The 24,299-nt window shown below is 42.1% G+C and overlaps 1 protein-coding gene across 1 annotated transcript in view; it reads left to right on the forward strand.

The window, feature by feature from the left end:
* antxr2a (ANTXR cell adhesion molecule 2a) overlaps positions 1-24,299 on the forward strand; it is a 184,389-nt gene that overhangs the window by 137,714 nt on the left and 22,376 nt on the right. The window contains exons 13-16 of the mRNA XM_069926743.1: positions 6,421-6,462; positions 7,024-7,119; positions 11,411-11,575; positions 11,976-12,056. Coding sequence (XP_069782844.1) covers positions 6,421-6,462; positions 7,024-7,119; positions 11,411-11,575; positions 11,976-12,056 — 384 coding nt within the window. The remainder of the gene's footprint in view (positions 1-6,420; positions 6,463-7,023; positions 7,120-11,410; positions 11,576-11,975; positions 12,057-24,299) is intronic.

Consider the following 24,299-nt stretch of genomic DNA (forward strand, 5'->3'; position numbering starts at 1 on the left):
TAGCAGTTTTATTTGAAGTCCGACACCAGTAAAAGTGTTGAGCAACATCACACTTTTCATACCTCAAAGATGGGCTTACTCGACCAGGTTCGTTTCGAATGATTTAGATTGAAAAGCTCGAAAAGTGGTTGCAAATCAAGACCCATGTGGTAAGAAAAAGGAAAAGGAGTTCTACGAGAAGATGAGTATTGAGTCACAGTGTTCTTTTTCAAATGGCTGGCTTACAGATTTAAGATTTGTCATGGTATCTGTTTATTAGACTTGTCTGGTGAGCAGAAATCAGTGGATCACGGGCAGCAGATAAGTTTTAGTTAGGCATTGTAAGAGTAAGTCTTAAGCAACCGGAAAATACTATTATCTGGCATCTATCATTCCTCCATTGATGCAGAATTCTAGGGGTTTCACTGTATTTTATAGAGTTGGAAAGCTTGGGGGGGGGAGGGGGGGAGGGAACAAAACTTTTTCTCTCTGTTTTTACCTGATTGGCAAGATTAAAGACAGAAATTAAATCAACTAAAGTTAATCACAAAATAACTTTTTGATTATTACAACTGAGCATTTTGAATCACACTGATCTGACAGTATTTGGAAGCTAGATAGAGGTAAACAGCCTCCTGTAATAATTGTTTCAGAGTTACTCAACTTCTATTACTTTACCTAGAATTCACAACTCTACCTCAATCAAAGCATAAATATTCTGGAAAAGAATATGTCAACGACTTTTTGTTTTCAAAAGTTTGCCTTGAGTTCTGAATAGCTCTAGTTCTGCATTTCTTTATGAAGGTGCAAGTATATCCTGTAACTAATGAGTGTGTGCAGTTTGTAGATTCATTACGTCGTGGCCTCTCATGTTAAGATGTAGGAGAGATTAAAGGAATACAGTGCCCTCCATCATGTTTGGGACAAAGACACTTTTTTTTCCCCTTTATTTGCCCCTGTGCTCCACAGTTGTAATCAAGCAGTTCACATGTCCATTAATTAAAGTGCACATTCCAGATTTTATTAAAGGCTATTTGTTTGCATTTTGGTTTGACTATGTAGAAATTACAGCACTTTTTATACCTTGTCCCCTCATTTCAGGGCACCTTAATGAGGCATTTGGCTTCACAGATGTTTGTGACTACTCAGGTATATTTAATTGCTTCATTGGTGCAGGTATAAGAGAGCTAGGCTTGCTTCTAAGCTTTTGATCACCTTCAGAGTCTGTAGTTGCCATTTTTCACCATGAGGACCAGAGTTGTACCATTGTAAGTCAAAGAAGCCGTTATGATGCTGAAAAACAAGAATAAAACAGTAAGAAACATCGTCCAAACCTGAGGAGTAACAAAGTTAACAGTTTGGAACGTCATCAAGAAGAAATAGTGTGCTGGTGAGCTCAGTAATGGCAAAATTCTAAGGAAGATCTCCACTGCTGATGACAGAAGAATTCCCAACATAGTGAAGAAAAATCCCCAATCGTATGTCCGACAGATCAGAAACACTCTTCAGGAGGCAGATGTGAATGTGTCAATGCCTACTGTCCACAGAAGACTTCAGGAACAGAAATATAGAAACTACATTGCAAGATGCAAATCATGGAAAAGATGGTATCCTTTGGATCTTGGGCAGTTCCTTTACGCCTCCAGACTTTGCTCTTGCCATCACATAGATAACTCATTTGTCCACAAGACCTTGATCCAGAATTCTGCAGGCTCTTTTAAATACTTCTTGGAAAATTGGTGTTTACAGATTTGTTTAGGGTAAACTTTCAGATTTATTTAGTGAGGCTTGCATGTCTTTAATTGGAAAGAAAAGTAAAGACACAACCAAATGTCCTGCTATAGACCCATTTTTTTTCTAAATGTTGATGCTAAAAGTTTTGCTTAAATTTTAGTGAGTAGGATGGAAAACATTCTACCATCAGTTATTTCTGAAGATTAGATGGAGTTTATTAAAAAAAATGATACTCCTATTTTAATATACATCGCTTAATGAATATTATGTATTTTCCCTCTGGGAAAACTCCTGAGTGTATTCTTTCATCGGATGCAGAAAAAGTTTTTGATTGAACAGAATGGGCATATCTGTTTACAAGTCTTGAAAAATTTAACTTTGGCAAATTGTAATCTGTGCAGTGCACAATTAGAGGATTAAGGGAACACACAAGAGGATATATCAAAGCAATGAAGAGTTTTTACCATGTCAAGATTTAAATGTAGAGATGAGAATTTTAAATCACTGATACTAAGTATTGGTATTCAGAGCTAGAATAGATAATGGTCGAAATGGTGGGAAAGTGCATCTATCAGCTTTAGTTAATTGAATTTAGACATCCAGCAGGGTAACAGGCCATTTTGGCCCATGAGTCTATGCCACCCAATTAACCTACATCCCTGGTATGTTTTGAATGATGGGATGAAACCCAAGCTCCCGGGGAAAACCTATTCAGACATGGAGAGAACGTACAAACTCCTTACGGACATTGTGGGATTTGAACCCCGGTCCTGATCCCTGCCGCTGTAAAGGCATTGTGCTAATCGCTATGCCATCCATTAATGCAGAATGGATTATGCTTAGCCAATCCTAACACGATCGGAATTGCTAAATCATGAGATGAACAGCAAAGACGCAGGATTCAGCAGCTGGTGAACCATGCCAGGGGTGTTTTATTGAGGTGAGGTGGTTGGTGCTTGAGATAAAAAAAATTCAAGGTCAGAAACAAGACTTGACATCGATGAAGGCAACATGTTGTTGATGGTGCAGTTCTGCCTGAGGAAGTACCTGAGGAGGGGAATAGTGTTGGAAAGTTAATAATTTGTGGAGGGAGCTGGAGACGATGCCTTTGGCCTTCCTAACAGTTTACATGTGGAGATTTATGCTAGCCATGGGTATTATTTTAAACAAGTATTTGGCAATGAACAGTTAAAGGAAACACCATAGATCGGGTATTGTCATATAAAAAGGGAACCTCAGAAAAAAATAGATCTATAACAGATGGATCAAGCTAGAATAGGCTGGGCTGGAGTATGGCGCTTGTGAAGATTCACCAGTGAATTACTTCTGATCAACGACAACCAAAACTGCAGAGAGACCAGGAAGGATAAAGTACTACTGCCAGTTAAAATGAATGTTATTTGTTTTGGTCTCAGTTTCTCCTATGAGCAAACATCTACTGAGTGAGGATCAGTCAGATGTTTTCGATAATCAGGCATGGTCAGAAGAGACTGTATGGTCATGATCCATGAAGAGAAAATAAACAAATCCATCTTGTATTTCTCCAACCTCTTGCATACTTGATCATATCATCTGCATTCAATGTGTTCCCATCATTCGGTTGCTGGGCATATCAGCACTTACCTCATTTATTATTTATTGACTCTGAACTGAACTCTGACAAAATATTGATTAAGGATTTCATCTTGAAACATTGATGGACTATTCCTACCCATGGGTGCTGCCTGACCGGCTGACTTCCTTTTGCAACTCCTTGTCTACTCAAGATTCCACAATCTGCAGCTTTTGTGTTTCTCTGACCATATATTGTTCCAGCATTTTACCACTACAACACCGTTTCTGCCCCTGCTGTAGTGCATCAGTTCCTTTGTGAACTCTCAACTTGACAATTCCAGTACACTCCTAACTGATCTCAGTTGTTGCAGCCTTTATAAACCTGAGATTGTTCTGAGCTCTGATGCCTACAAAGTGAAATGCACCATATAAATTAACTCACCAGCCCTGCACTTTCCGAACTTTACTGGTTCCTGGTTAAACAACGTCTTAAGTTTTAAAGCTTGCACCCATGATTTCAAATCCCCCCCCCCCCCCCCCACCTTCTGACTCCTCAACAATGAACTCAATCAGGAACATGTGCACTTTATTGATTTTCTTTATTCCCTCCAGTCAGTTTGTACATTCGTTATCTATTTACAGTTCTTTATTTGATTACATGTATACGCTGGGTACAGTTTTTTTTTGCACTACCAATGAGTGGTAATTCTGCTTTGATGTCATGTATGTATTTTGACAATAAATCTGAAAAAAAAATCTGAAATTCCTTACATGACCTGGACCCTCTTTACCTCTGTAATATTCTTCAGCTCTAAAAGACTTCAAATTATCTTCACCTTCCTCCCATTTAAATTGACCTGCAATTTTCTTTTCTTCTCAAAGAAACTCCTCAAAGTCTGCTTCTTTGATCAAGGATTTGCTCATCCAACAGGATACCACACCATAGGAAACATCACGCATCCCACACGCACAAAGGATATGACAGATTGTTAGCTCTTTCTCGATTGCATGGCCTTTCGTAGTTGGAGGAGCAATTTGTCTGTTTAATTTCGCTAATGAATGGGACTCCCAATGCTAAATGTTTCTGCGAATCTGGGGGGAACAAAAACTGCAAGCAGGCTTTTTTCTACTGACATTGGGAAGGACAAGAACAGGAGGGCATGGATAAAGGTGAAATGTTTAAAGGGAACTTTCGGGGGAACCTCTACACGTAGAGAGTGGTGAGACGGGCTGCCAGTTGAAGTGGTGAATGCTGACTCAATTTTGACATTTATGAAAAATTTGAATAGGGATATGCGTGGGAGGGGTATGGAGGCATGGAGGGGTTCTGGTGCAGGCCAATGGGACTAAGCAGAATAATAGTTCTGCACATATTAGTGTTCTATGAGGTTATGTGTTCTGTTCTTCTATGCCATGGTTTTTGGCTCAGTCTCAAACAGAGTAGTCTTGTGAAGAGAGGAGTAAAGCATGAAAGGAAGTGAGAGAAGGTTTCTGTCTCCATCATATCTGCTCCCAAGATGAGTCTTTCGTCCAGATCATCTGAGATATCATCCTTCTTTCAAAAATGTGACTTCCTCTCCACCACCATCAACTCAGCCATTACCCGCAACTCCTCCATTTCCTGCTCATCTGGCCTGGCCCCCTCTGCCCCTAGATGCAACCAAAACAGGATTCCCCTTGTCCTCACCTACCACCCAAGCAGCCTCTACATCCAGCACATTATCCTCCACAATTTCTGTCACTGACAACATGACCTTCCCCTCCTCCTCTCTCTTCCGCCCATAGGGACTAGTCCTTCCGTGACTCCCTGGGTCCACTAATCCCTCGACATCATTCCCTACGGCCACAGGCAGTGCCACACTTGCGCCCACACCTCTTCCCTCATCACCATTCAGGGCCGCAAACAGTCCTTCCAAGTGAAGCAACACTTGACTTGAAAATATGAAGGAGTCATCTGCTGTATCTGGTTCTTCCATTGTGGCCTCGCCTACACTGGAGAGACTGGGATATCACTTTGCTAAGCACCTTGGCTCTGACTGCATTAATGACAGGGATAACCCATTGGCCATCCACTCCACTGCTGACATGTCTATCCATGGCCTCATGCACTGCCAAGCCAAGGCCACCCATAAACTAGAGGACCAACACCTAATTTTCCATCTGGGCACTGTCCAACTGGGTGGCATTAACATTGCCTTCTCCATTTTCTGCTTATACTTACCCCATTCTCTCTCTCTCTCCTATCCCTCTGTCTTCTTTCCTCCAGCTCTCCACCCTCTTCATTCACGGACCCACCCCTTGTTTGCTAGTGTGCATTCTCTTATCCACCTATTACTTTACACCTGTGGGACCGTGTTCCTCCCCCCACTCCCCTGCCCCACACCATTTTGTTTTGGCCCCTGCCCTTGTTTTGCTCTTACCTTGACGAAGATCTCAAACCACAACATTGGTTATGTCTTTATCTTTACTATACAGAGTATGCTGTTTGACCTGCTGTGTTTCCCCAGCTGTGTATTTTAACTTGTACCCCTCATGACGTTTGTTAATGTTAAAAATTCCATCACAATGTGCTGATTAGTTTTGACAATACACTTTTGAGAATGGACGTGAAATGAAAATGCTACACTTGATGAAACGTGTCAGTATTTGACCAAAAGAACCTGTAGAAAAGCCACTTGTCTTTCAGATATTGAATAAAAATGTCCAGTTCTGCTTTGTTAACGAAATACATGGTTGAAGTTTGCATGTGCAGCATAACATGACAGTTCATGCTGCAAGCCGCTTTTATTTTTGTTTACAGAGGATATTCATTGCCAAAAAGATAGGGAAAATATTATGATTATTACAAGTATTTGCTTTTCTTTAGATGCCTCATTGAGCAACTGTGATTGTCTGACTTTTAAGAATGAATGCCTGAGGTTTTTGTGGGCAATAGTAAATAGTGAGATGAATAGATACACAAACTGCATCTGTCCATGAGAAATTGAGTGCTATCTTTACCCAAGTCTCAGGAATTAATTGTCACTGAAAATCAAGGCCCAGATGATATTCAGTGAAAAGACATGAAGGTCTAGAAATGGAATATTATCTGAAGACCTGCCATCTTATTGTGGCTATGCAAATTATATAATTTTGTTTCTGATTTGGTTCTAGGTCATAAACGATCCACCTCCTCCAATACCTCCTCCAAAACAGGTATGCAGAAATTCTATTGCTTGAAATTTGTCTTAACGAAAAGCACTGGCGATATTGAAAGACAAAAAATATTTCCTATAGTTTTAATTATCAAAACACTTCATATAAAACTCATCAGTTAAACCGCTGAGTACAAAAATTGGGCAAATAGACTGAAGTATCGGAATTTTTTGAAGATTAAACTTATTTTGATTCACAAGTAGATATTTTTTATGCATTTTGTTCATACCAATGGTTAAAAATAAATCAATAAATGCCATTTTGACCTGGACCAACACATTCAGCCAATTCAGGTTTATGAGCTATACTTTGCATCTTGGACAAGGGTGAAAAATCTGCCAATTATTGTATCCTCCTTAATTTTACTTCAGTGGAATTAAAAATAAGGTGCAGGTATGGAATCAGTTTGCAGCATTCCACACTTTGTCCATATTCAGAAATGACTCCTTTTAGAATGAGGTTTTTTTACATAATTGCAAATACAAAGGATAATTGGTGCAGGTGCCCAGTTATTTCCTGAAAGCCAATTCACAGCTTGTTATGTCGACCTATTTTATGCAGGAGATGGAACCAGACCCAGAACAAAAAAAGAAATGGCCAACTGTTGATGCTTCTTACTACGGTGGCAGAGGTGCTGGTGGAATCAAAAGAATGGAGGTAATTTATTTAAAATATTACTCTACTTTAAAGAAATTTTACATCAGTAGAGTGGCTCAAAGTTTCTCGATCGAGCGTGAGGTCAAATGCAGTGGAGCGTCACTTCAGTTTCAATATCCTCTTTAACGAGTTTAGGATTAGGTCAACATCAGTAGAGTGGCTCAAAGTTTCTCGATCGAGTGTGAGGTGAAATGCAGTGGAGCGTCACTTCAGTTTCAATATCCTCTTTAACGAGTTTAGGATTAGGTCAACATGAATATTTTGGAAAGGCCCTGAGGTTTGATTCTTCTGCATAAATAGTGCATCTTATATTTATTTTGAAGTGAGGCTCACTTTCAAGTTGACTCAACACCCATTTCACGTGACTTTCGTGTTTTACTCACATCCTGTCATGGTTCATTCTTGTGTAAGTTCATTCCCTTGACTACTTCCGGTACCTGTCAATGGTTTGTTTTAATTTATTGAGTTATGGAAGTTAGCGAAGTATGTTCCAAGTGAGTGACTTTCCATACCTGCATCTTTTATTTGAAAATAAATCAATGTGGAGAACACTAAAGATTGAGCAGATTATAAATAGTTAACTGTAGCTCACTGAGCTCTTCAGAGTTGTTGCTGACTGCAGGGTTTGTGGCCACCTAAGGCCATGAAGTCTGTTCCATCTATTGGGGAGACCTCTACCCACCCTGTGTAGAGCTCGTCGAAAGAACCAAAGACTTGTTGATCCAAACCAAGGCTTTTATTAGCAAAAGACAGGAGCTCTTCACAGGTGGCCGACCAGTCCGGAATGATCCGACCTGGCTAGGGACACAACCCTTTAATGCCCAGACAATAGGCGTGGCTTAGCTCTCAGCCAATCGCTGTAAGCACAGTCTAGATACAGTAACTATATACACTATGTACATTGGTGATAGATCTGTACTATCACACCCTGCTTCAGCTCTCCTTCACTAAAAATGAGCAGTCAGCCATGATAAGACCATAGGACCTAAGACACAGCCACAGAAATAGTCTATTCAGCTCATCGAACGTGCCCGGCCATTTAATCATGAGCTGATCCATTTTCCATTCCAGCCCCACTGTCCAGCCTTCACCCCATAACTTTTGATGCCCTGGCTAATCAAGAACCTATCAGTCTCTGCCTTAAATACACCTAATGACTTGGCCTCCACAATGATCTGTGGCAATAAATTCCACAAATTTATTATCTGGCCAAAGTAAATCCTCTGCATCTCTGTTCTAAGTGGACGTCCTTCAATTCTGAAGTTGTGCCCTTTTGTCCTGGATTCTCACACCGTGGTCAACAACTTTTCAACATCTATTCTATCCATTGCCTTCCAACGTTCAAAGTGATGAGATAACCCCTCCTAAATTCTAAGTATAGGCCAAGAGCTGCTGATTCCTATCTCCCCCCCCCCCCCACAAATGATTTCATTACCGTTATCTCATCCATAAGATTTCAAAAATCATAAATGTTCAATTAATATTAATTCTGTATCTCAGTCAGAGGCATTTGGAAGGATTTGTCCCTCAAGAATGTTGAGCACAAGGCATATCCATAGTGGTAACATACATCACTGTACTTCAAATGACTATCGACTGGAGTAAAGTAAAAGGTGAAAAGAACAGAATAGAGAGTGCAAATGACTGGCAGAGAAAGGAGGAAGTCAAACAACGGGAAGAATTAATAAGGAAACACATCTATTTGGAGATTATATTTGTGAGTGTACCAAACTGGCATGAGAAAATTAGGTCAAAAACAAGAGAAGAAAAGATACAATTTGATGATGGAGGGGGCTTGGGGGGTGAGAGGAAAGAAAACACTAATTGATACATTTTACATGTTGCTTTGGACTTGTGTCAGTATTAGAGGAAATTCTGGTACCGTTTTTCACATTAAGAGCAAAGTTGATGGGCCTGATTGTTACCTGAAATGTGATGATCCGGTCATGGGTTAATATATTTTTACATCCTTACCGTGAAAGAGGAGGCAAGACGTAAATATGTTCCGCCAAAATCATGATTTTACTTTCCTCATGGATAAATTCTGTGTAAGAGTAGTTTGATAGGTGGCCTGGAGGTGGGAATAGTGAGTGTGTTTTCCATTCATTCACTTGCTCTGCTCCTTGTGGACAAAGCTTTGTCAGTGTGAAATTAGTCCGATGAGCTGATTAATCAGCTCCAGTGATAGGTTCCTGTCTAGGAATGTGTGAAGTCATATGTTTGTATCTATTTTTTCACTCCTCTATTATATGGTAATGAGTGTGCCACCAGGCTGAGATGAGTAATGTGTGGTACCTGTAAGATACAAGGGTCTTTTATTGTCATGTAATAGTACAGAACATGTAATATTACACAAAACATCATTTAGCCTGCCGTAAAGCAAAGCATCATCATTAATATTACCCCTTACAGAAAGAGAAAGAGAAGCAAAGGAGACCCCTTTCAAAGTCACTTAGCTTCCGTGAATTTACCTCCAGCGCTCTGCAGCTACTCAGACTCCTTTTCTATCCATTGGCAACCCGAGCTCCAGATCCAAACCTCCGATTCGATCAGGAAGCCTTCAGTGCCCAAGGCCTATCGGGAGCCCAACGCCCCCGGCACCCTCTCGAATCCAAGTTTTGATACCTGATTCCCATGAGGTCTTCAACCGCAGGATGCCACAGCCTGCACCTGTCATTTCAGTCGCTGACCATATTGGTCTGAAGTCGCATACACATTTCTTATCTCTGTGTCCCACTCATCTTATTTCTAGCATATAATTTATCTGCCTATGTACCTGTGTGGCTACTTTCAGAGAGAAATAGATTAGGAACCCAAGATTCCTTGGTACATCAATGCTGTTGATCACGACGTAACACACTTTTGTAAAGATCACTAGTTGGAAGTACTTTTCATTAACAGTGTCTACTTTCTGATTAACTTCACCACCTCTCAGCAATTTATTCTAGTCAAGTCAAGTTTATTGTCACCTAATTCACCCGACAAAATAGCGTTCCCTTGTCATCGGTGCCAAACACACAGACACACAACCGGACATAACACACATACAGACAAACAAACAATCCATGCGCAGGACGTGTATTTTATCTATACAATTAAACAAATAAATATTGTTTTGTACAAACGAGAGTCACGGAGGGTTTGTGTGAGCAGTTCCTTTGGTCGTTCAGCATTCTCACTGCCCATGGGATGAAGCTGTTCCTCAGCCTGGTGGTGCTGGCTCTGATACTCCTGTATCTCTTCCCTGATGGAAGAGGTCCTCAATGATTTTGTGCACCCTCTTCAGACAACGATCCCAGTAGATCACGTCAATGGGGGAGAGGTAGACTCTAGTGATCCTATCTGCCACTTTTATGGTCCTGTGGATCGACCTCCGATCCATTTTACTGCAGCAATCCTTCCATACTGTGATGCAGTTGGCCAGGATGCTCTCAGTAGAACTCCTATAGAAGGTTGACATAATGGTGACTGGTAGCCTTTCCAGCTTCAATCTTCTCTGGAAATGGAGCCGCTGTTATGCCTTCCTAACAAGTGAAGAGATTTTGAGTGTCCATGATAGGTGACTAGCAAAGTGAACTCCAAGGAACTTGGTACTTTCCACTCTCTCTACTACAGAGTTGTCGGTGTGTAGTGGAGTGTGGTCATTTCTGGTCCTCCTGAAGTCCACAATCATCTCCTTTGTCTTGTTCACGTTGAGACTCCGGTTGTTTGCACTCTTAGACCATTTCACAAGATTTTCCACCTCTTCTCTGTATTGCGACTCATCATTTTTGCTGATGGGGCCAACTAGGGTTGTGTCATTCTGTAAACCTGATGACACTGTTGGAGCTGGATCTGGTGATGAAGTTGTGGGTCAGTACCATGAACAGGAGTGGGTTGAGCACACAGCCCTGAGGTGCGTCAGTGCTCAGTGTGACGATGCTCGATATTCTGCTACCCACCCAGACGGACTGTGGTCCCTCCATTAGGAAGTCCAGGATCCAGTTGAAGAAATGGGCTTTGAGTCCCAGTATGGATAGCTTCTGCACCAGCCTCTGGGGAATGATCCCATTGAACAACAAGCTGAAGGCATATGAGGTGTCAATGTCCAGGTGAACCAGAACAGAGTGAAATGACAAGGCTACAGCATTGTCTGTGGAACAGTTTCTTCTACAGGCAAATTGAAATGGGTCTCTGGGAAGTGTGCTTTGATGCTCTAGTCACAAATTGTGCATCTACCATTTTCTTTTGGTGCCTCTTCCAACGTTTTTGATGTTGCTCTTTGTTTTGTTACTTACTTTGTTCCTGCCAGGTCAAGTGGGGAGATAAGGGATCCACCGAAGAAGGAGCGAGGTTGGAAATGGCCAAAAATGCTGTTGTTACCATCCCAGAATATGAAGAGGAACCTATTCTTCCAAAGCGGCCTAAACCTGCCCCTTCAGTTCAGTCTCCACCAAAGTGGTATGATCCAATTAAGGTAATTTCTTACCATGCATATTCCATTCCTTAAAAAATATATTGCCCTTCACCATGTATAAAAACTCTTAATAGGAACTCAAAAATCAAATGTTTTGAGACATGTAACTTATCGTTGGTCAATATTCTTTTAGACTTTTAGCATTGTCCAAAGAAACTTGAGCCTAAACACAAGACAAGATGATGAGGAGGAGCAACTAAAAAAATCGGACCTAGATTTTAATTGATATCTATTGTGTCAAAGGAAGAGTAGATTTTGCTTTATTACATGCACTTGTAACGAAAATGTACAAATGTGAATTTATGTAGGTCTTCGTGTATCATTTTAAAAAAAATGGCATTCAGAATAAATTAACTGAGCATCATTTTCTTCAGCTTAATGATATCTTTTCAAATTATAGGGCAGACTTGATGCCTTGTGGGCATTATTGAGGCGACAGTATGATCGAGTTTCTTTGATGCGACCACAAAGTGGTGATGAGGTATTGATCACTTTCTTTCCTGGGGAGATAGAAATGTTCATTTGAAGTAAAGTAAATTCTATATTGAAGGGAAAGTAAAATGAAAATAATTCCATTTTATTTGGTGATTTTCTTTTCCATTTCTATGTTAACTATAGCCAATTGATTTATTTCTGGTAAACTATTATAATTTTTAATATTTTTAAAATATCCATACCTCCTGAAATCATATTTTGAATGTACAGGTATTTATTGATCGCATGAAAAATGTTTTAAAAGTCAATAACCAACTATTATGATGAGGTTTTGAAAATACGATCACATGAAGCCATACCAAATTTTTATGAACTCAAGCAATAGCAGATGATTTTACTACCATGCTTGGAATTCCAATGGAAGTTGAGTTCTATTCACTAAGAATCCTGCTGAGTTTAGTGCAAATAAAATGTATTACTTGTAATCTTGAACTTACACCATCTTAGGTGCAAACCAGGGTCAGAGTTTTGGCCAAATTGGGAAGCAAAGGGTGAACCAATTTTCAAAGAGAGGGTATATGCAATCATTTCTGTGCTCACAATTTGAAGATCTGGTAAAATGGACTCTTGTTCTGGACAGAGCAGCAACACTGCAGTGGAAATTTTCTGATCCTTCACTGAGTGCCATTCTCTTCAGCGAACATATGTTTGGTCTGAGAAACATCCGTCCTGACATGAAATAGCAAACATATTGACACCATATGTTGTCTTTATACTTTTCCTTGGTCAGGGAACTTACTGTATCGTGGTGAATTTATTCATTAATAGTCATGAATTTCCACACTTTGGGTGTATAAAAATATTAGGAAGAACATCAAGGTTGGGATCTATAAATCACTGAAAAGTCCACAATTTTTTATTATTTTTCCGAACAGCCGAACTCCAGCAAAAGGAGCTGTCACTCATATGTTTTCTCATAACTTGATGCAAACAAATTAAGAATAAGAAACTGTTCTTTAGAAATTATTTGAAGTAGATGAAACTGAGAAGCTTGATGGTCATAATTTCAATTTTGTCCCAATCCCAATCAATATGACAGTTACCTCCTCCATGGGTGACACAGCATGCAGTGGATCTGGTTCAGGCTGGGTTTGATCCTCACCTCTGGACCTTCTTGAGTGGAGATTCTGTGGTTTCCCTGTGATCACCTGAGTTTCCCATGGGTCTTCCAAATTGCTACTCTATTCCAAAGGCATGCCGGTGGACAGTGAATTGGCCACTTTAAGTGACCCATCATGTAGGTGGATGGCAAGAGAACCAGGAGGTCTGTGAGAGAGAATATTCTACAGAGGAGAGTATGATGTGCCCTGAAAGCTGCCGTAGACTTGATGGGCGATTGTCACGGACCGTGAGAATGCTGAATGACCAAAGGAATTGCTCACACTAACCAACTGATACTCTCATATTCAAGAAGCAATAAAATGCTTGTCCTGCAGACGTACTGTTTGTTTGTATGTGTGTTATGTCTGGATGTGTGTCTGTATGTTTTGCACCAAGGACTAGAGAATGCTGTTTCTTCAGGTTGTACAATCAAATGATAATAAACTTGACTTGAAAATCTGAAATCAATATTTACCTCTGTAATACTTTACCACTTCTGACCTTTTGCTTGTCACCAGCGTAATAAAACGTGTTTATCTCATCAACTTCTAACTCCCCTCAGAGAGGATTCTCTGATCTTACCAGTGATGTAATTATAGTCAGCAACTAAAAATATCATTCCTGTAATAATTCAGGGTTTTCCCTAACCAGAAGCCCTGGTTACACAATGAAATCTGAAACCCGCTGAGAGATAGATAACAGGCATTGAGGATCCAGATCACTACAGAAGGAGCAGGTATGACTTTTGGAAAGCCATCTCCCGGGTGAAGTGGAGTTTAGAATACCTGAAAACTGTGGCAGGGCCTGAATGATTATAACTTGCTACTAAATTTGATGCAGTAGGAGATGGCAAAGTTTCACTCCCAGGTGAACTCAATGGGCTTCTACCCCCAATTTGACTGCAGGAGCAAGGAAGAACCACCACTGCGCACCCCAGTGTCCCCTAATGAACCTATCCTATCCATAGCTGAAGATGACGTGCGGGCTGCCTTCAGGAGAGTGAAACCAAGGAAAGCATCCAGTCTGGACTGAGTACCCGGCCAAGTATTAAAAACCTGTGCTGACCAACTTGCCAATGTATTCACAGATATCTTCAACATCTCACTCTGGTAGGGTGTGGTATCCACCTGCTTCAAACAGGTGTCAGTTGTATCAGTGCTCAAGAGTGTGGTAACCTGCCAGAATGACCATTGAGAAGTGGCACTTACATCAGTAGGTGTTGAAGTATGTCATCTCCTGTCTGAGCAGTGACGAGGATGCGTTCCAATTCACCTATTGTAGCAGCAGGCAGGTCTATGGCAGATGCCATCTCACTAGCTCTACACAAAGCCCTGGAACACCTGGACAGCAAAGATGGATACATTAGGATGCTCTTTATTGACTACAGTTCGGTATTCAATACCACCATCAACTCAAAACTGATCAGTAAACTTCAAGACCTTGGACTCAACACCCCACTGTGTAATTGGATCATGGATTTCCTCACTGACAGACCACAATCCATGAGGATTGACAAGAACATCATCTCCACAATCTCTATCAGTACAGGTACATAATCCTTTATCCGGAACCCTTGGGGGACAGTGTGTTCCGAAATTTGAATTTTTCTGGATTTCGGAAAGCCCACCCGAATTGTGCTGCTGTATCCACCCCCACCCCGTTCCATTCGCCCGGCCATCTCCCCCAAATGCCGGCCGCCTCCCCCAAGCGCTGGCTGCCCGGCCACCTCCCCCAAGTGCCGATCCCTTGGCCACCTCCCCCAAGCGCCAGTCCCTCAGCCACGTCCCCCAAGCGCCACCCGCCTCTCTCCCCACTTACTGGATTTTAGAGCTTTCCGGATTTTAGATGTCTGGATAAAGACAGGGCTGTGTTCGTAGACCCTGTACTACTTGCTATTCAACTATGACTGTGTGGCTTATCACAGCAACAACACCATCTTCAAATTCACTGACGATACTATGATCATGGGTTGTATAAAAAGAGATGATGAGTCAGCATGCAGGAGTAAGACTGAAAACTTGGTCAAATGGTGTGCCAACAACCCTGCGCTCAATGCCACCAAAACTAAGGAGCTGATTGTTGATCTCAGGAAGGAAAAAACAGGTGTGTTTGATCCAGTGATCATTGGGAGGGATTAGAGGTAGAGAGGGTGAGCAAATTTAAGTTCCTAGGAGTCCCAATCTCAGAGGATCTTTCCTGGACCCAACACATGAATGGCAGGCTGAACAAAATCACGTCAGCACCTCAGGAGTTTGTGGAGATTTGGTTTGACATTGGAAACCCTGGCAAAATTGTATAAATGTACAGTGGAAAATGTGCTGACCGGCTGCATCACAGTCTGGGATGGGGACACCAATACCCCTGAGCGTAAAGCCCTGCAAAAGGTAGTGGACACAGCCCAGGACATGACAGGCAAATCCCTCCCCACCATCGAGAACATCTACAGGGAACGTCAGAGAGCTGCAGCGACCATCAAGGATCCACATCACCCAGCACACACTCTGTTCTCGCTGCTGCCATCTGGAAAAAGGTTATAGGTGCCACAGGACTTGCACCCCCAGGTTCGGGAACAGCTACTACCCCTCCAGCATCAGACTCCTCAACAACAAACTCAATCACAGAGACTCATTTAAGGACTTTACTTGTGCACCTTATTGTGATTTTTCTTTCTCTATTACTCAGTTTGTGTACATTTCTATTTGTTTACATCTGAAATTTGTGTATAAGTTTTTTTTTTGCATCACCAATAAGTGCTAATTCTGCCTGGCCAGCAGGAAAATGAATCTCAGGGTTGTATGTGATGTCATGTACGTACTCTTGACAATAAATCTGAAATAATCCCTTTATCCTTGCCAGCTGTACAACATCTCAAATCTTACCTCCCTTCTCTAATATACCCTTGCACCCAAATATTTGCCAGTCATTCAACTGATCTTTGTCCTAGTCACCATTAGTTGTGAGAGTAAATTCTATGTACACAGCCTTTGCAAATGAAGTCCTAATATCTTAAGTTTACACAAAATTGGTGGAGAAACTCAGCAAGTCATGCAGTATTCTTTATGGAGCAAAGGCAAAAATTCCAAACCACCATTTTAGGCCTGAGCCCTTTCTCAGGGTGTGAGCTAAAAGCAGGCGGGCATTTGTGGGAGAGGCAGAGGGTGGACAGGGCCAGAACCAAGAGGTCACAGCAATAGCAAGTGTGGGAGGGTATGAGAGAAATGCTGAAAAATGATAGGGTGGGGGTTAGAAAATCTCTTTCTGGTTGGAGGAGGCCTTCCATAGGGGAAGGCATTGAGCACACAGGTTAGGAGATGCAGTATGTGCTAGGAAGCACCTCAAGCAGAAGCGGAAATGGCCGTCACAACCGTGGCATCGGGTCCACCTAGACTTTGCAGGACCATCTAGGGGAGAGAATTTCTTGATAGTAGTCGATGCACACTCCAAATGGCCAACTGAAATCCACATGAAAAGAACGACTGCAGGCTGTACCATTGAAAAGCTAAGAGAAGTCTTTGCATTTGCATGGATTACCCACAGAACTAGTTTCCGACAATGGCCCACATTTTGTATCAGCAGAATTTAAAGATTTCATGCGCAATAACAACATACGTACTGTCTGCGCCATATTATCCAAGCACAAAATGGAGAAGCAGAACGTATCATACAAACTTTCAAGAAAGCCATGAAGATGAGACCCACAGAATTGCTGATTTCTTGTTGGGATACCGAAATACACAACTCTCAGCCACTAAAAGGACCCCGGCAGAACTGATGTTCTGGAGAAATTTGAGGACCAGACTATCGGCAATACGCACAAACACTAACGTCAGATTGTAATAAACATCTTCCACTAACAAAGGCCCTAGATCAGTAGAGATGGGCGAACCAGTTTTGGTAAGAGACTACCATTTTAACAGATCCCCGTGGGTACTGGGAGTAGTCCTGAAAAAAGCTCAGCCCATATTCTTATCATATTTTAGTGGGAGATATGATATGGAAACAGCGCATCACCCAGTTAAGAGCACTGGAAAGTGCTATTACACTGGAGGCTGAGGCAGTAGACATACATACAGAAAGGCCAACCCTGCAATGGGAGGAAGCATCTCCAACACTCACTGACATTCATTAGAGAGATGCCTGGATCACCATCTGAAAAAAAAGTGTCATCAAGTGTGCAGATGATACAACAGTAGTTGGCCTCATTCGTAACAATGATTAGTTGGACTACAGAGAAGAGGGGGGAAATCTTGTGAAATGATGCCAGAGTAACAACCTGAGTCTCAACATGAACAAAACAAAGGAGATGATGTTGATAGTCACACATCAACAGAGAACGTAGCGGAGTGAGTGAAGAACACTAAGTTCCTTGGAGTTCACTTAATTAGTGACCTATTATGGAGACACATCTCCTCATTTGTCAGGAAGGACTGCACTTCCTGAGAAGACTGAAGTGGGCAAGGCTACTGACCACCATTATGTCAACCTTCTTTAGGATCTCTATCGAGTATTCAGGCCAGCTGCATCACTGTGTGGTACAGTTACAGCAGATAAACGGATGGAGGTCAATCCACAGGACCATAAGTGCGGCAGAGAGGATTACAGGAGTCTCCGCCTCCTTCATTGACGTGATCTACCAGGATTGTTGTGTGAAGAGGGTGCGGAAAATTAAGGACCCTTTCCACCCTGCACACAGCATCTTTCAGCTGTTCCCATCGGGGAAAAGATAGAGCACCACCAGGCTGAGGAACAGCTTCTTCCCCACGGGCATTGAGAATGCTGAACGACCAAAGGAACTGCTCACACTAACCCTCCGAGACTCTCATATGTAGAAGACTATTTATTGGTATTGATGAAATACTTGTCTCTCCACCTACCCTAGACTCCTCTCCCCTTCTTGTGGTGTTTTTCCCCCCCCCCTCCCCTATCATCTCCCACCCTCACCACCCTTCCCCCTTTTGTTCGGACATCTCTCCAGTTCCCCCACACCTTAAGGAAGGGCTCTAGCCCGAAACATTGGTGATGGATCTTCACCTTTGCTACATAAAGGCACTGTTTGACCTGAGTTTCTCCAGCATTTGTTTGTTTTTCACTTAACCACGGTATCAACAGAATCCTGTGTTTTACCTCAGATAAACATTGAAAATGTCTTTCTTTCATATACACTAACAATGCCAAGTTGGCTGATGTATTGAGCAGATGAAAGGCAATATAAATAAAGAGAGCAACATTCTTTTATTTTCAAAAGCAATAAATTGAATGTTTAAATTCTAATATTTAAACTTTGGAGTTATGTGGGAATTAAAGTTTTAATAGTATAACTATTTAATGATTAAAAGTAAACAATAAAGTAATTTCAACATTTTCAGCTGGTTTCAGATATTTTTTTTAAGGACCCAATGGGCCAATGTTTATCATTTAGCAAGTATTCACCATAGGTTTCAGGTACCTTGATGTTGTAATTGAAGTTTAAGCAGGATGTATCAAAAGCTAGAAAGGCTCTTAAGTGCCAACCACTAATGTATGGTGGAACCACTTTGAGCGTGCATCATGTGAATACAGAGTCTTTGATTCAAGATGTAAATCCTGAGAGAGGGGCATGAGTGATGAATTTTTCAACAAACAAACTGTGAGGTTATGTGCCAGTACAGGTGTAAGCAGGCAGGTTGTTGCAGAGATCTGCTGGGATGGGAGGCAGTGGTCCTCACCAGCCTGCAGCAAGTCTGCTGGAGTCTCAGCAAATGCAGCTTCGAGCAGCAGAACAGTTTTGGTCTCACATTTGCTGCCTGAGGGGCTTAAACACCAAAGGTAGAGCAGGGAAGGACACAGCTGTGCTCCTGAACTGGCCTCAGGCACAAATAAAGAGATCTAATGTATTTTGACTCTGTTGTGAGGGGAGCCAGGGGAAGATGAGCCACTTCAGAGCTAAGTTAACACAGCAACATCTGCCATGAAGTTTCAAGGGGAGCAGCTGGGGATAGCAGGTAGCTGAGGAAGTCCTGGAAAAAAAAAATCAACATTGTTCAGTCATATATTCGTCTAAAGATCTGTCTTGTTATTGTACACAGCAAGACCTGCATTGTTTTTGAGGCAATATTTTCCGACTTTAGGAACATTCTGCATTTGTGCTTTTAATCTTCAAAATATGGAACATTACTTTCTAGAGTTGCCCTTCAGAACTTTGTCAAGCTTTATTTTACTTAATTTTTTTTAATCTTTGATTCTTTTTCTCCCTGCTACAATGATGTAATTTATATATTTTTTGTTTCAAAAACATTTTAAGGAACAACCTGGTAAACAACATTAGACCTGACAAAAAGTCTCTGGTTTACTATCATTGTTGCATATTGGACTTTCAAATATGTCCAAAGCAAGTTGAATTATTGAGAGGCACCCATTCTGTACTGACAGTGAAGTAAATGGACATTTTGCTGAAAATGAAAGAGCTGTAATGGTTTTGTGTTATGAGAAAATTTGGATGTTTACAAGGAAAACCTCTTCAGTGGCAAAAAGCTAAATTTCCAGAAGAAACGTGTTAATCTCTTTTAGCCTTTGGTCTTTTCAAAAGGATGCCACGGTTAGCATTGCGGTTTGCACAACACTGTTACAGTGCTGGCGACTCGAGTTCAATTTGGTCAGTGCCTGTGGTAAGTTCTCCCCATGGTTGTGTGGTTTCCTCCCACCCTTCAAAATGGGGTGATAGGTTAATTGGGGTATTTGGGCTTGTGGGCCGGTCAGGTCTGTTAGCGTGCTGTTCATCTACATTTAAAATTAGGGGGCAGCATGGTTGGCATAGCAATTAACACAAAGCCGTTACAGCACCAGCCATCGAATCCTGCGCTGTCCATAGGCCTTTTCACACAGCAGTGTAAAATGGAGATTCCCCGGGAACCCTCCTGTGAACCAGTGTGAAGGTCGGCCCGGGAATTTTAAACCAGGGACATTTCCCTGGAGCACCCTCTCCCTGCAATGTGAAAAGCCAAATGCGAAGCAGGGAAGCCTCGTGATGTCAGCGCTTGCATACTGCATCACATAAGTGATTAAAGTTAAAAGATACTTACTGATAGACAACAGCAGGCCACTTCAGCACGTCACAACGGCAGCACAATGCGGGATGAATGGCCATCCTCATTAACCATAATCCCTCACACAGCTCTAGTTCCCTGAGTGGTTCTAGCTGCCAGAGGGATTATGGGAAATGAAGTCGGCCATTCATCCTGGATTGTGCCGAAGTGGCCCGAGGCATGGTGGGGGGTGGCAGTGGGGGGGGGGTGGGCAACCGACTGACAGACAGCTGGTAGGGGGGAGGGAGGGAGTGGGTGGACGAGAGAGCGACCGACGAGAGGGAGCGGCCGATGGATGGACGGCTTGGGGAGAGGGAGCAGACAGGCAAGTGACCGATGGATGGACGGCCGACGAGTGGGAGAAGTTCGAATCCCATTCCGTCTGTAAGGAATATGTACGTTCTCCCTGTGTCTGTGTGAGCTTTCTCCCGAGGGCTCTGGTTTCTTAGGCAGCACGGACCGAAATGGCCTGTTGCTATATGTCAAATTTAAAAATTAAATTTTTAATAAATTCTGAGATAGACTTGGGTGCACAGGGTTATGGTTGCATCAAGGATCATGAGACAAAAGTAGATGACAGGAAGTAGGTGGGCAGCAGAATTGCTAAATACTTTGGAGAACTAGTATAAACTTAATGGGCTGAATGATTTTCTTCAGGATTGCATGAAAATATGATTTAAACCACTCGTACTATGTTTCATCGAAGTTTTACTTAAAAAATGACATTTTAAATGTCATATCTTCTATTTATAAACAAGATGAAATAAATGAATAGGAATAGGCATAGATCTTGAAAAGATGATCTCACTGCCTGCACTTAATAGTTTTCAACTTGTACATTGAACAATGCTGGAACTAATTCTCTTGAACAAGAATTCCTTATAAGCTATTCAGCCTAATTGGCAAGCTCTTTGAAAATTCCAGATGTATTCCATAATTTGGAAGAGACAAGCTGGTGGAAACATTTAAAACAGTTTTGACTCCTCATGAATATCATAAAGGAGCTGTCAAAACATATTGGTGCAGATCACATCATTTTGGTTAACTAGTTGCTCCCTCACAAGGGCCTCAGCTCTCAAATATTAACTCATTGTTGTAGTGTGATGTGATGGAATTTTCTTCCACGAGACCTTTTCTTTAAGCTGGTTACAGTTTATTAACACCTGAGACATAGATGTTTCAACTTTGGAGAAGAGGAACCAAGTTTAAATTGTTGGGTGAATGGGAGAATCATTGCTCTATGGGAGAAATAGAGTTAAATCACTGAACCTTCTATTATATCCCATACTTTTTTTATTTATACCTGACAGCAGTTTGATATCAATCTTTATAAGATGCTGTTATTAAGTGAGGCTGACTTCCAGGCCAAACATTTTGGCAGTTTCCGCAAAACAGGATGTCACGCGCTGGAGAGCTGGCTCTGAATGGGCAACTAAAGCGGCATCGTCTGCAAAGAGTAGTTCACGGACAAGTTGCTCTTGTGTCTTGGTGTGAGCCTCAGATCGAAGAGACTGCCATCCGTGCGGTACCGGATGTAAACATCGTCTTCATTGTTGAGGTCTTTAATGGCTTGTTTCAGCATCATGCTGAAGAAGTCAGCCTGAAGAAAACTAAGGTCCTCCATCAGCCAGCTCCCCACCATGACCACCAGCCCCCCCACATCTCCATCGGGCACACTGAACTCAAAACGGTCAACCAGTTTACCTACCTCGGCTGCACCATTTCATCTGATGCAAGGATCGACAACGAGATAGACAGACTCGCCAAGGCAAATAGCGCCTTTGGAAGACTACACAGAGTCTGGAAAAACAACCACCTGAAGAAACACACAAAGATTAGCGTATACAGAGCCATTGTCATACCCACGCTCCTGTTCGGCTCCGAATCATGGGTCCTCTACCGGCATCACCTACGGCTCCTAGAACACTTCCATCAGCGCTGTCTCCGCTCCATCCTCAACATTCATTGGAATGACTTCATCACCACCATCGAAGGACTCGAGCTGGCAGAGTCCGCAAGCATCAAATCCATGCTGTTGAAGATCCAACTGCTCTGGGTGGGTCACGTCTCCAGAATGGAGGACCATCGTCTTCCCAAGATCGTGTTCTATGGCGAGCTCTCCACTGGCCACCAAGACAGAGGTGCACCAAAGAAGAGGTACAAGGACTGCCTAAAGAAATCTCTTGGTGCCTGCCACATTGACCACTGCCAGTGGGCTGATATTGCCTCCAACCGTGCATCTTGGCACCTCACAGTTCGGAGGGCAGCAACCTCCTTTGAAGAAGACCGCAGAGCCCACCTCTCTGACAAAAGACAAAGGAGGAAAAACCCAACACCTAACCCCAACCCACCAATTTTCCCCTGCAACCGCTGCAACCGTGCCTGCCTGTCCCGCATCAGACTTGTCAGTCACCAACGAGCCTGCAGCAGTCGTGGACATAACCTTCCATAAATCTTCGTCCGCGAAGCCAAGCCAAAGAATTAAGTGAGGACCAAATTCTTTTCTTTCAAAACTACATTGACAGGTTTGCTCCAATCCTGAGTTATTACTCTTCCCTTTTCCCTCAGATTGTTGCATGTCCTCAACTGCCTTTTCAACATGTGCCTGAGGAACCACAAATCCTGTACTCCACTGTATCTTACTTTCTGAGTGACAATAAGATGGGGTAGCATGGTTAGTGTAGCGGGCAGTGCAAAGTTGGTACAGCACCACCGACCAGAGTTTGAATCTGCGCGCGGTCTGTCAGGAATTTGTACATTCTTCCCATGTCTGCGTGGTTTTCTCCAGGAGCTCCGCTGTCCTCCAACCCTTCAAAACGTGCTGGGGTGGTAGGTTAATTGGGTGGCATGGTTCTTGGCTGAAAGGGCCTATTTCCGTGCTGTACGTCTAAATTTACAATAAATTTAAATTATGCAAATGCAATCAAGTGTCCATTTTGGAAATTTTACGCAATTTTCCAAACTCAGGTCATCCCATTGCAAACTATTACAGGAGAAGACATTGAGAACATACGATCAATAATTATTTTTATCCATGTGCATGTATAGTTTGAATCTAATTTTATAGTCTTTGACATGTCATGAAATTTGTTTGTTTTGTGGCAGCATTACAGGTGCAAAATTGGAATAAATTATAATTTTAAAAATAAATCAGTGCAAAAGCAGAGAAATTGATATAATGCCTGTTGTTCAAATTTCATTCAGAAATCTGATGGCAGAGGGGAAGAAGCTGTTTTTGTATTGTTGGGTGTTCATCTTCAGGCTCCTGCACCTCCTTCCTGGTGATAGCAATGAGAAGAGGGAATGGCCTGGGTGGCAAGGGCCCTTGACGGTAGAGGCTGCTTTCTTGAAACACTGGCTCTTGTAAAATGTCCATAATGGAGTGAAGACTGATGCTCATGATGGTACTAGCCAAGTTCACAACCCTCTGTAGTAATTTCCTTTCCTTCGCATTACCATCTCCATACCAGGCGATGATGCAACCAGTCAGAATGCTTTTATAGAAAAGCACACTTGGAGAAATTTGCAAGAGTCTTTGGTGACATACCAAATTTCCTCCATCTCTTCATGGAGTATAGCCACTGGCGAGCCTTCTTCATAATTGCATCATCATGGAAGCTAACTGGATTGATCTTCAGAGAAGTTAACACCCAGAAATTTTAAGCTCTTATCCCTTTCCATTGCTGATCCCTCGAATGAGGACTGGTTTGTGTTCTCCCGATTCCCTCTTCTATTGCTGTATGCAGGTCCGTGATAATTTAGGTGGCCATTCCAAGGGAGGACTTGGTCATAAGTTATGGGTGTGGGTGGGTGTGTGTTCAGCTGCGGCAAGTAGATCTTTGGTGCAGATATACATTATACAATAATGTATAATAATAAATTCATCAACATTATCTCTATCCTGCAGTAAAAAAATGATGCTGCTGTTGAGTGTCAACCTTCCCCAAATTTCCACAGTGGGAAATACCATAAACAAATCCAACAAGAACCTACCCCCATACATGGAAACATTTAAAGATTTTCTAGATAAGATTTCTGCTCCCTGTCCACCATGGAGAGATGCACTC

This window comes from Narcine bancroftii, chromosome 3 (genome assembly GCF_036971445.1).
Source record: "Narcine bancroftii isolate sNarBan1 chromosome 3, sNarBan1.hap1, whole genome shotgun sequence".
In the NCBI taxonomy this organism is placed as follows: Eukaryota; Metazoa; Chordata; class Chondrichthyes; order Torpediniformes; family Narcinidae; genus Narcine; species Narcine bancroftii.